Consider the following 13,872-nt stretch of genomic DNA (forward strand, 5'->3'; position numbering starts at 1 on the left):
CTGTCGATGACACACCGATAAAAATTGTGTATGAATCAAAATGGAATAATGATTATTCTACTGATCACGAACTAAGAGAAGACAATAGCTATACTATCAAGAGAGTTAATGGTGAAGCATTTTATGGAATAGATTCAAAATGTCCAAAGTTTTTCAATTCTACATGATATTATTTCATTAAAAATATAGTATACTTTACATTGTTATGTGTTCATTATTTTTAGAGTAAGCTAGCATATCGAACGTTTAGAATGTCTATTAAAACATCGGATATGTAAGAAAAGGATTTACATACATCATATATTGGATAGATATGTTAACATAGAGAAAATCTAGGTATAAGAATGAATAAATTCTCAATCGACATCTATTGACGGATACTTGGGATAGCATTGACAAAATCAAAGTATCGTAAGTAGCAAACTCTTTTTGAATTCAACTCATGGGATTTCTCGAATTAAATATCAAAACAATAAAGAGTTTATTACTTACTTGCGATTTTATCATGATTTCTCGAATTAAATATCTGTATTGTGTCCAGGAAGCGAATTCAAGAAAGCGATTGTTACTTACAATTTCTTCACAATTTAATGAAAAGAAAAGAACTATTCTAAAGAATAAAGACGGGTAAAGCTTAAAGATATTTATTGCTTAAACGTATTAACAGATTATTTTTTTTTTGAAGAAAAAAAAACACAACAATTAATTTTTACATAAAAATAGTAATGATAGTTTAATCTTAAACATCCACAAAAGATGGTCTTAGAATAGTTTTTTCCATGTCTTATGGATTTATCACGATCAGCTATGTTCTTATGTATCCACTGTGCAAAGAACCTAACCTCGTCTTTAGGACGGTGATAATCCCCCTCAAATTTAGGACACTTAAACTCTTCTAGATTGAAAAGTGGAATCCTAGGATCACACTTTTGAATTAAAACTTTATCTGTAGGTACATTGCCCTTAACGTAGAGTGCTTCAACCCCGAAAAAACTGAAAATTTCACTGACTTCCTCATAAACATTTCTCAGTTCCTGATTTTTGTTTATCAAGCAGGTGAATTCGAGAAAGAATTCGCTACTTACTTATAACTTTTTCATAATTTCTTTAATGCAATTTCTGTATTGTGTATCCAAGAGGTGACTTCAAGAAAGAATTTGTTACTTACTTACAATTTTTTTCATAGGAGGCGAATTCAAGAAAGAATTTGCTACTTACTTACAATTTTGATAATTTCTTAAATGAAATTTCTGCATTGTGTATACAAGAGGTGACCTCAAGAATGAGTGTGTTACCTATTTATAATTCAGTCATAATTTCTTCAATGAAATTTAAGTATTGTGTATCCAATAGGTGAAAACAATAAAGACTTTATTACTAACTTGCGATTTTATTAGGATCTCTTGAATTAGATATCTGTATTGTGTCCAGGCAGTGAATTCAAGAAAGTTATTGTTACTTACTTACTATTTCTTCATAATTTAATAAAATGAATAAAACTATTCTAAAGAATAAAGACGGGTTAAGCTTAAAGATATATATTGCCTAAACGTATTAGCATATTTTTTTTAGAAAAAAAAAACAACACCGCATATTTACATAAAAATAGTACTTAGAGTTCACACTTAAACATCCAGTATCGATGATCCCAGAATATATAATAGTTTTTTTGTTAACCATGTCTTATGGATTTATCACGATCAGGTATGTTCTTAGGTATCCACTGTGCGAAGAACCTAACCTCGTCTTCAGGACGGTGATAACCCCTTCAAATTTAGGACACTTAAACTCTTCTAGATTGAAAAGTGGAATCCTAGGATCACACTTTTGAATTAAAACTTTATCTGTAGGTACATTGCCCTTTACGTAGAGTGCTTCAACCCCGAAAAAGCTGAAAATTTCACTGACTTCCTCCTGAACATTTCTCAGTTCCTGACCAGCATTAGTAAGTGGTGTAATCACTCTATCATAGAATCCTAGTCTGTTTATATAACGTAATGTAGTACTCCACAAGCTTTCATCATACTCAAACAGATTATAGTTCACTATCCAATGATAACAGTCAATTTCTTCGAGATCCATAGACAATAATAAAAAAGCACATTCAAATATAACACCAAAAGATGATTTTTTTAATCTTATAAATTTGTTGTCATACAGTCCTATCATCTTGGAGGCTAAGGTACTTGTTAAGTAGAGAAATACTTCATCAAACTTTTATTCCTTCGCTCAAAGATTGAATGGAGTTATGGTTAGTAAGATGAGTCCTAAACCCATCTGAATTCAATGCGGGGGGGAGTCATAAAACCTCCGGTGGGAATTTCTTAAAAAAAACATATACATTAGAAAAAATATTAAATGATCCATTATTACCTAAGTAGGCACGTCAAGAAAAACACAATAGCCTTATTTATATTGAAGCGTTTCTTAGTCGTATGTTTACTCAAATATTCGACACGTACCATTTTTCCACACCAACCACAAAACTCAATTCCTCCTAGAATTATTTCAACTAAATACTTACCCCCGCCTCAGACGTACCATTTTTCCTCATCACCCACAAAAATGAATTCCTCCTAGAATTATTTAAAATAAATACTTACCCCCGCCCTAGAAAGTTCGGAAAAACACGATAGCCTTATTTATAGTGAAGCGTTTATTAGTCGTATGTTTACCCTAATATTTAACAAGTACCATTTTTCTATACCATCCATAAAACTCAATTCCTCCTAGAATTATTTAAACTAAATACTTACCACCGCCATAGACAGTTCTGAAAAACACGATTGCCTTATTTATAATGAAGCGTTTCTTAGTCGTATGTTTACCCGAATATTTAACAAGTATCATTTTTCCATACCATCCATAAAACTCAATTCCTCCTAGAATTATTTACACTAAATAGTTACCCTCGCCCTAGAAAGTTCAGATAAACACAATAGCCTTATTTATAGTGAAGCGTTTCTTAGTCGTATGTTTATCCGAATATTTAACAAGTACCATTTTTTCCACACCAGCCACAAAAATCAATTCCTCCTAGAATTATTTAAACTAAATACTTACCCCCGCCCTAGAAAGTTCTGAAAAACACAATAGACTTATTTATAGTGAAGAGTTTCTTAGTCGTATGTTTACCCGAATATTTAACAAGTACCATTTTTCAACACCATCCACAAAACTCAATTCCTCCTAGAATTATTTAAACTAAATAGTTACACCCGCCTAGAAAAATTGGAAAAAAACGATAGCCTTATTTATAGTGAAGCGTTTCTTAGTCGTATGTTTACCCGAATATTTAACAAGTACCATTTTTCTAGACCATACATAAAACTCAATTCCTCCTAGAATTATTTAAACTAAATACTTACCCCCTCCCTAGAAAGTTCGGAAAAACACGATTGCCTTATTTATAGTCAAGTGTTTCTTAGTCGTATGTTTACCCGAATATTTAACAAGCACCATATTTCCATAACATCCATAAGACTAAATTCCTCCTAGAATTATTTAAACTAAATAGTTACCTCCGCCCTAGAAATTTCAGAAAAACACGATAGCCTTATTTATAGTGAAGCGTTTCTTAGTCGTATGTTTACCCGAATATTTAACAAGTACCATTTTTCCACACCAACCACAAAAATCAATTCCTCCTAGAATTATTTAAACTAAATACTTACCACCGCCCTAGAAACTTCAGAAAAACACAATAGCCTTATTTATAGTGAAGCGTTTATTAGTCGTATGTTTACCCAAATATTCAACACATACCATTTTTCAACACCATCAATAACACTCACTTCCTCCTAGAATTATTTAAACTAAATAGTTACCCCCGCCCTAGAAAGTTCGGAAAAACACGATAGCCTTATTTATAGTGAAGCATTTCTTAGTCGTATGTTTACCCGAATATTTAACAAGTACCATTTTTCCATACCATCCATAAAACTCAATTCCTCCTAGAATTATTTAAACTAAATAGTTACTCCCGCCCTAGAAAAATCGGAAAAACACGATAGCCTTATTTATAGTGAAGCGTTTCTTAGTCGTATGTTTACCCGAATATTTAACAAGTACCATTTGTACATCCCATCCCTAACACTCCATTACTCCTCGAATTTTTTTAACTACAGATAAAACACCGCCCTAGTAAGTTCTGAAAGACACGATAACCTTATTTATAGTGAAGCGTTTATTAGTCGTATGATTACCTGAATATTTAACAAGTACCATTTTTCCATACCATCCATAAAACTCAATTCCTCCTAGAATTATTTAAACTAAATAGTTACCACCGCCCTAGAAAGTTCGGAAAAACATGATAGCCTTATTTATAGTGAAGCGTTTCTTAGTCGTATGTTTACCTGAATATTTAACAAGTACCATTTTTCCACACCAGCCACAAAAATCAATTCCTACTAGAATTATTTAAACTAAATAGTTACCACCGCCCTAGAAAGTTCGGAAAAACACGATAGCCTTATTTATAGTGAAGTGTTTCTTAGTCGTATGTTTACCCGAAGATTTAACAAGTACCATTTTACCAGACCATCCAGAAAACTCAATTCCTCCTAGAATTATTTAAACTAAATAGTTACCACCGCCCTAGAAAGTTCGGAAAAACACGATAGCCTTATTTATAGTGAAGCGTTTCTTAGTCGTATGTTTACCCGAATATTTAACAAGTACCATTTTACCATACCATCCATAAAACTCAATTCCTTCTAGAATTATTTAAACTAAATAGTTACCACCGCCCTAGAAAGTTCGGAAAAACACGATAGCCTTATTTATAGTGCAGCGTGTCTTAGTCGTAGGTTTACCCGAATACTTAACAAGGACCTATTTTTCACACCCGCCACAAAAATCAATTCCTCCTAGAATTATTTAAACTAAATAGTTGCCACCGCCCTAGAAAGTTCGGAAAAACACGATAGCCTTATTTATAGTGAAGCGTTTCTTAGTCGTATGTTTACCCGAATATTTAACAAGTACCATTTTTCCATACCATCCGCATTAATTCAAAAACGTTCAAAAATTAAATAAAGAAAAACAAGTTTTTTTTTAACTTAAAGTAAGGAACGACTTTAAAAATTAAAACGAACAGGAATTAATATGTATGTGCACGGGACGGTCCCCACCACAACAACACGCTTTTTACGCAAAAGGTTTACTTTCTCACGACTCTTTTTTTTTTTTAAACAATAAAAAACTTTAGCGTAAAGAGCGAGGCGTTGAGGAGGAGACAGCCCCTTTCATATACGGAATAATTTCTGTTCGGTTTAAGTTTTACCGTCGTTCCTTGCTTTAATTTAAAAAAACTTGTTTTTTTATTTAATCTACTTAATAAGTGACATCAAAAGTATTGTTTTAAGTGATGGTAGAAATGATAAACATCATGTAGAAACGAGCATTAGCTTTTCGAATGACCCATTAAACGTGAATCTAAAAGTGCTGGTAGTCCACTAGCCCCAGCTGTTCCACTTCAGTCATTGCACCAAAAGTGCCGTTTTTAGTACTTGTTTTTAGTTGCTGATTGTTGAATTTATAGGGATAACGTATATATGATCAAAATCTTTTATACGAGCATCTAAAAATAAATATAGAAAACTTCAATAGCAAAACGCCTAAAAATGATACTTCCGATACCGATACACTGTGCAGCCCTATCCCCAAGGGACTTGGAGGGTCATAATATCACCAACATCAAATATATTTGACTCTAGCAATGTCTCTTGTAAGCGTCAAATCTATTAAGTATCTGATGTAAGCACCCCATTCTTTAATTATCCCGTGAGGTATTCTTAACCATCGCAATACCTTTACGCTAATACCTCTTCGCAAAAAATTCGCAAATCTCGTAAACTAAAGAAGTAATTACATCACTGTTGTTAGCTCCAACATTAATCTCCAATAATGTAAATGCACCACTCATTTTTTTCCTCTACTAATATCCTTGCAAATAAAATCTATTCTCTTTGAATTCAATTCTCTTACTAATATGAATTGTAAAGAAAACTAAAAAGATACACCGGTTTTTCCGACACGGATCTAACCTAAAAAAAAAACTTGTATATCACGAAATAGAAATTCAGTGAATTGTGTCAGAAAAAAATTGAACCAGAACAGATTATACCCAACCTGTCTGCTACGGGCGCGTACGCAAAGTATATACCTTCAAGCAAATTCCATATGATATTTCAAATTACTATAGCTTCTATAGAAATGGTACCTCTTTGCAAATGACCCTGGTAACCCCAATTCGTTGAAAATATACCCGCAAATCCCTCAGGCGTATGGTTTGCGTTTAGGTTTCTAACCTTTATATGACTTACTACTGGCTCCCCCTAATCAACCCTCATTTGTTTCGCTAATATTTTTTTTCAGGAGCCTTCAGAAACCAACTTTCCACTGAGTTTCGGAATATTTTTAAAGCACTATAAAATTGTTGCGTAAAGAGCGGGGTGCTGTTGCGTAAAGAACGGGGTGCTGTTGCATAAAGAACTGTTGCGTAAAGAGAGAGGAGGGTGCACTCTCCCTCATATATAGAATAATTTCTATTCGTTTTAATTTTTAATGCCGTTTCTTCATTTGTTTGTTTGTTTTTTTTTGTTTTGTTTTTGTCAGACAAGGATCATTCTTTTTAATGAGTGGACAACTTGAAGCTGGTTTGTGACATTTGGAGCATGAAATGTTCTGTAAAGCTCGGAAGGAGATAGGTTAAATTTATATTTGTGAAAAGACAATTAATATAATATTTTTTTTAATTTGAATACCGTTTTCGAAAAAAAAGTTTTTTTTATCAAAAGTAAGGAGCTTCAATAAACCAAAGACGAGCAAAAATAGAGTCAAATAATTTCAAACTTAAAACGAACTTAAATTGCTATCAATGGATAATTCAGACCCAAAATGAACTGATATTACAATGAATAATCAATGATAAAAAAAAGTAGGAATTACTACAAACAGGAGTGGGGTTATCTCTCCCCAAGTCTTCTAAATGGGCAGAGTGTCATTTGCGCAAAAAAAAAATTAGTTTGAGCAGCGTGTTTTTAATTGTCATAACGTCATAAAAAAAAATCAACACGAATTCTGAAAAAGAAGTAATGGAATTAGACTGGCTGTTTGATCTGTAAAATTTCAAAAGCAAAGTTTTTTTTGCCAAAGTAAAGAGAGAAATTGAAACTCAAAACGAACAAAGTCATTCCATCGTCGATTATGTAATAAATATCTTCAAAACCAGGTAAAATCAACTGATTCGTAATGTTTTCCTGTACCTGCAGAATTCTAAAAACAAGCGCTTTATTGAAAATACAAAACCGATCCATACAGACAGTGTGTTTTCTTTGAAGCAGATAATACTGTGACTAGCCTGCAGAAAACAAAGACTAATTTATAATTTCAGCGACCATGATATTGATAACTTTTAGTGTATAGCTGCAATTTTCTAGAAAATTAAAACAAATTTTGCTTTGAGTAAGGTGCTAGGTTTTAGAATTCCACGGAATTCGGAAAATATCACAGAACAGTTTATTTGAGCTAGTATTATAGATACATCTTAAGCTATCAACAAAACAAGAACTTTTGTTTGTTTTAAACTTTAACTTCGCTCTTTACTTCTGTAAGAAAAGCTATACTTTTTAAGATTAATTTTCACTGGCTCTTTTTAATGTGCCCAATAAACCTTGCAACAAGATCGTTATTAACTTCAAATGAAAACGAAAGAATTCAACATGATTTTCTGTGTTTTTCTTAACTTATAGATAAGAAACAGTCTGTTTTATTTGTTAGGTCACAAGAGTGCTCCTCTCTCTCGCCCTCTTAAAAAAATCAATAGGCATCATCTTGAAATTTTTTTTTAACGAGAATTTTTTTTAAGTAAATTTAGTATAAAATGCTCTATACATGTCCTTTGTTTTTATATCTATGGGGGAGTTCGTTCTGTGGAAGTTGCACTATTTTTAACGGACATACTTCGAACTAACTTTTGAAATGGTTATCCGATATTTGATCATTTTTCGGATTGCTATTCCGTTTTGAACATGAGTAAGAAAATATCGCGTCTCTTAATATACGATGGGCCTTAGAACATACTGGCATTTTCTAGCATATTTTCTGGCAGATTTAATTTTCTTTGCAGAAAAAAGGTTCAGAACTGGTCAAGTACTAATGCGACGACGTTGACACAAACACAACCTATGACGTTTGGACGGTCACCAAGTGGATCACTATCGGAAGGCGAAATAATCGAAACAGTGTCCGATGTGTCGATCAAAAGGGGAAACGAGTAAGCTTATCTGTGATACTAGCCCATGATGCTAGTAGTAAGTTATATAAAGTTTTCAGGCGTACATGAAAGGATACAAGAAACGGGACAAGATAATAGTGTATACAATATGAACGGTACATGAAATGGGACAAGAAAACCCACGCCTTTGACACTATACTTAGACATTTACATTTTAAAAGTTGGCACGCTACAAAGTGCCCCAGCATGTTATGAAACAATAGTCAAGGTTCTATTGCACAAGGAATGTGCGTCGTAAGTTCACGTGGACATTTTTTTTTTTTTTTTTAAGTTGGCATGGTATAAAGTAGTCCCACATGTTTTGGGAGTATGCACGAAATTATATAACTCAAGCAGACTGTTTTTCGAGCCAACATCCGATTTTTAGGAGGCCAATCAGAGACATTAGAGGTTGCTCAATATACGGTAAGTTGATTGGTGATTGGTTAAAAATAAAAGGACTTATTTTTTTATTCATCCTTGAGATTTTGTATAAAATGCTCTTACCTTACGATTTAATTTTCATTATGATTTAAAGTATCATAGATAATACATTAAAATATTATTGACTTTGAAGTTATGGATTCGTCAATTTTAAATGTGAGTACAGTTTACTGAATTTCTTAATTTATTTCCAAATAAAAATCATTTTACTAGTAAATTCAAATTAAGGGGCATAGGCCCCCTTCCCCTCCAACAATACAAACCTTACAATAGTAAGAGTATACTCGCTAGAAAACGCAAAGTACGCTCTTTTTCTATTATGTAAACAAAAACCCTCCCCCACTACTCTGTAGTTTTAGTTATTTCCTTCAAAAATGACAGTTTCCTCATTCATTCTAATTAAAATGCGTTTTCTTTATCTGTTTAAATGGAAGCTTCTGTGTTACAAAGGAAGAGTCAGTTTTGGGATCAAATTTCGCATGCTCCTGTTATCATAGATTAACGGCACATGTTTATGGAATAGCAACAAGGGTGTTCCTTGACAAAGAGAGAAAATGTATTCTGGCCTAATCAGACGAAAGACACTCTATTTTCAATTGTATTCCATGATTAAGAGGGTTTTACGATGTGAAAAAACAAACTATTTCATCGCATGGAAAGTAAGGGAGGAGGGAGGGGAAATTCTTCGTGCAGACTAATTTTTTCTTCTGTAAAAAAAGGGGGGGGGGGTTCCAGGGATGAAATCTTCAGGGGGAAATTTTACCAGTTTTTTTTCCGGAAACGTGAGCTAACGTTTAAATTAAATTTGAGCTCTTTTGTCTTAGGGATTTGCTCCTCAAATTTTTAAATTGAAAAATGAGTGTGCTGTTCTATTAGTAAAGACAATCTTTCAAGCTTTTATCATCAAAAATGTGGAATTTTGCAGTTTCGACAGAGTAGAAGAATTTTGTACGGGGATTAATTTTACATGAGGAGGGGGGTTTCCATGGGTGAAATTTTCAGGGGGAAATCTTAACGAAATATTTCTAAAGCACTACAAACATCAGAATAAACTTTAGAGGGCATTTTATCTTTAAAAGAGGGGTTATTATTTCCTTACGAAAATTTTCTTCTTTTTTAAGGAGGAGGTGGATTCATACAATTACTCTGCCCCCGAAAAGAGACCAAGATGGAACGATACCACATCGATGCAAGCTGTACAGCCATCCATTACAAGTTCTCTGGGCCAACCAGAACCCTCTCATGCCAGTGTCAGCTCTGCACAGACCACTATGCAACCTGGCAGAAAATTCAAGAGGGAATTGATGCTTTCTCATAATGCATCGGTCTTGTCTACTCAAGATCGTGAGGGGGCCTCCCTTCATGCTTTGCCAGGGGCTTAAGGCATACAAGCGCAGTCCGAATTTGTAAATGTAGGTATTTTAGCTCTACCTTATACGTGATTATTTACTTTAAAAATGCTAGGAGGAATTGAGTTTTGTGGATGGTATGGAAAAATGGTACGTGTTAAATATTCGGGTAAACATACGAGTAGAAAAATGCTTCACTATAAATAAGGCTATTGTGTTTTTCTGAACTTTCTGTGGGAGATGGGGGGTAAGTATTTAGTTAAATAATTCTAGGAGGAATTGAGTTTTGTGGCTGATGTGGAAAAATGGTACGTGTTGAATATTCGGGTAAACATACGACTAAGAAACGCTTCACTATAAATAAGGCTATTACATCTTTCTGAACTTTCTGTGGGAGATGGGGGGTAAGTATTTAGTTTAAATAATTATAGGAGAAATTGAGTTTTGTGGCTGATGTGGAAAAATGGTACGTGTTGAATATTCGGGTAAACATACGACTAAGAAACTCTTCAACATAAATAAGGCTATTACATCTTTCTGAAGTTTCTAGGGCGGGGCTAACTATTTAGTTTAAATAATTCTAGTAGGAATTGAGTTTTGTGGATGGTATGGAAAAATGGTACGTGTTAAATATTCGGGTAACCATACGAGTAGAAAAATGCTTCACTATAAATAAGGTTATTGTGTTTTTCTGAACTTTCTGTGGGAGAGGGGGGGTAAGTATTTAGTTAAATAATGCTAGGAGAATTTGAGTTTTGTGGCTGATGTGGAAAATTGGTACGTGTTAAATATTCAGGTAAACATACGACTAAGAAACGCTTCACTATGAATAAGGCTATTACATCTTTCTGAACTTTCTGTGGGAGATGGGGGGGAAGTATTTAGTTTAAATAATTCTAGGAGGAATTAAGTTTTGTGGCTGATGTGGAAAAATGGTACGTGTTGAATATTCGGGTAAACATACGACTAAGAAACGCTTCAACATAAATGAGACTATTGTGTTTTTCTGAACTTTCTGTGGGAGGCGGGGGTAAGTATTTAGTTTAAATAATTCTAGGAGAAATTGAGTTTTGTGGGTGGTATGGGAAAATGGTACTTATTAAATATTCAGGTAAACACACGACTAGAAATGAACATGATTTTTCAACTTTATGAAATAATGCTCATTTCACATAGAAAATAAACCTTTTTTCAATAGATTAATGAAATAGCAGCGTCATTGGGTCATGAAACATCAGCATTTACTGGACCTGGAGCAATTCTGGCACCACCAATGAAGTTCAGAGACGAACCTACATTAGTTCTAGACAATATGGAGTGGCATAGAGGTTTTCTTAACTATTGTTTTGGGACATGGCCAGCCTAGATGATTTAACGTTTGACATTGACATGATGGAGGACCCGGACTGGACAGATAGATTTATGCGTGAGCAATTAGGGGATGTTACTAGTGCATCTGAACTGGGTCCTCATAAAGAAATCCCATCACAGGAAAATACAGGCTGGCTTGATCAGCTATCCCCGAACAGCCTGGAATACATACTAACAGGCCTAGGGGACTTCATACCATCTCCAACCATTGCAATTGAACAGACTGGGGGTGGTGCTATTGACAATTCTATGTCACCCCCCAGCATTCAACTTAGTGTTATATCTAGTGCTAGTAGTGGTGTTGTAATACAACAACAACACCCGTATCCCCTCTTCATGATTGTTCTCTTTCCAACTGTGCCTTGCACAAAGCAAAGGTCTACAGTACTAATTTCGGTGATTCATTCAACTCTTTTGTATCGGGTGATTTAATAACAGATCCCTTGACTATTAAGCATTCGTATAATAATAAAATTCGAACCATTATTGAATATCCGATGGGGTGTGGGGGTTGGGGGTTAGTTTAAAAGCATCAATAGTACTAAAAATATTTTTTTAATGAAAATGCGAGCGAGCTGTATTCGAGATACTTGCACACAGAGATGTTAGTAAGTCGCCCGCATTTATCAAATTATGGGGAGGTTTTTCTAAATTGGGTCAATAGTATTCAAAGTAAGTGGGAAAATTATACCGAGGGGGTAGTGGATCTGTGGTTTTATATATTGAAAGTGTAAATGTTAATATTTGTAGGTTTAAAAAGTATTTTATTTTAAGAGGGGGGAGTGGGCCAAGGGGTATTGAATTAAAATATCATTCAGTTATTGAAGGATGTAAGGGGGTACAGGGAACATGTTTTGATACGAGGATGGAGTGTTTCAAGTACGCATTTTAATTGTCATATACAGACCTATTCGAAAAGAGGCCTCTAAAAAAGAGTTGGATGACACGGGACTTAATAGTAGGTAGAGTTAAAAACTTCTCATAGTTGATGTTGATTGTTTAAATAGTCAATTTTCTGTGCCCCTAAAAGGAATAGATATTTTCGAGCGGGATAGTGGACATTTTAAGACTGTTGTCACGGTGTTACAGTATGAAACCGAATTTGAGCGGGGCCACTGTTCCAATTAAAAGTGGGTATTATTACCAATGCGGGATCCTTCTATTGATTCAGTGGAACATTGGGTGGTGCTTCTATGCACCCGACACACAGACCCCAATTCAATTGGTCATTTTAATATGATTACGGATATTAGAATGGTTCTAAGTGAGGGTAAACATCGGAATGTACGTTATTACTGTCCAACATGTCTCAAGATTTTGGACTGATTTAAAGTTAAAGCTTCACTTGAAACACTGTAAACGTCATGGATACCAGGCTGTGGAGACGGTAAGCGGAGATAGAGCGATCTTTCGTTTTAAAAATTTCCAAAACACGCTCCTAAAGAGCAACAAGATCGCTTTAGACTGCGAAGTGAAACTGACAGACGTGTGCAATCCGTCAAATTCAAATCGTGCTAAAATACATGAAGCCATAGGGGACCCTTACGCTCACGCGTAACGTGATTCCAATAATACCATGCAAGTGCTGGATCTAGTGGAGAAGTTTGGTGACAATGAAGACTGCATACGCTTGGCATTGGTCAGTCTAATTAAAACAGCGAACGTTGCAATTTCGCGCCTTCGTTACACAAACTATCCTATGCTTCTATCACCAGATGACAGAACGACCATCAAAAAAAGTAAACTGTGTTGGGTTTGCAAGGGAGAATTTGATGATGGTGTTGGGAATGGGGGGAGGAGGAAGGTGATCGACCATGATCATTTGTGGCAGGAAATTACATCGGGGGGAGTGACTTTAGGGGGGTAGCACATCAGTCGTGCAATTTAAACGTCAGACAGCAATGTTTCATAGCTGTTTTTATACACAATTCCAATTACGACTTAAAGTTTGTTCTACCGGCGTTGGTCCGCATTGCCAAGGGTGGAGTTGTAGATGACGCATGGATAGATGGTCCTTTTTCATATAATATCATACCCAAATCATCGGAGAAGCTACTGCTGCTAGAATTCATATGGATAACAGTTGACAAGGGTGATACGTGCCTGAATAAAATCCGTTTTTTAGACTCTTTCAGCTTCTTCCCCAAATCTTTATGTCAATTGATTCAGGTACAGAAAAGTGACAATTTTGATAGCTTCCCCCTCCTCAAATAAGCGCTTCCCCTATGATGAAATGTATGATTTATTAACGTGTAAGGGTATATATCCATATGATTATTACAACTCTGGCTCGAGGCTAGATGTGGTGTCATTACCGCCCATTGAAGCTTTTTACAATTCTCTTACTGAGAGTGAGTGCACCACTAGCGACTACGAATTTGCTAAGAGGGTTTGGGCAAAGGGCGGATGTAAAAATGGGTGGGTTTA

At 34.8% G+C, this 13,872-nt stretch overlaps 1 protein-coding gene across 1 annotated transcript in view; it reads left to right on the plus strand.

Moving 5' to 3' along the window:
- Positions 1–13,872, plus strand: part of LOC148951153 (uncharacterized) — a 212,444-nt gene that overhangs the window by 171,041 nt on the left and 27,531 nt on the right. Inside the window, exon 7 of the mRNA XM_089090162.1 lies at positions 8,135–8,281. Within this exon, the coding sequence (XP_088946288.1) occupies positions 8,135–8,281 (147 nt within the window). The remainder of the gene's footprint in view (positions 1–8,134; positions 8,282–13,872) is intronic.

The sequence above is a fragment of the Artemia sp. Qi Xiang Cuo genome, chromosome 6 (genome assembly GCF_049724085.1).
Source record: "Artemia sp. Qi Xiang Cuo chromosome 6, ASM4972408v1, whole genome shotgun sequence".
NCBI classification, from domain to species: domain Eukaryota; kingdom Metazoa; phylum Arthropoda; class Branchiopoda; order Anostraca; family Artemiidae; genus Artemia; species Artemia sp. Qi Xiang Cuo.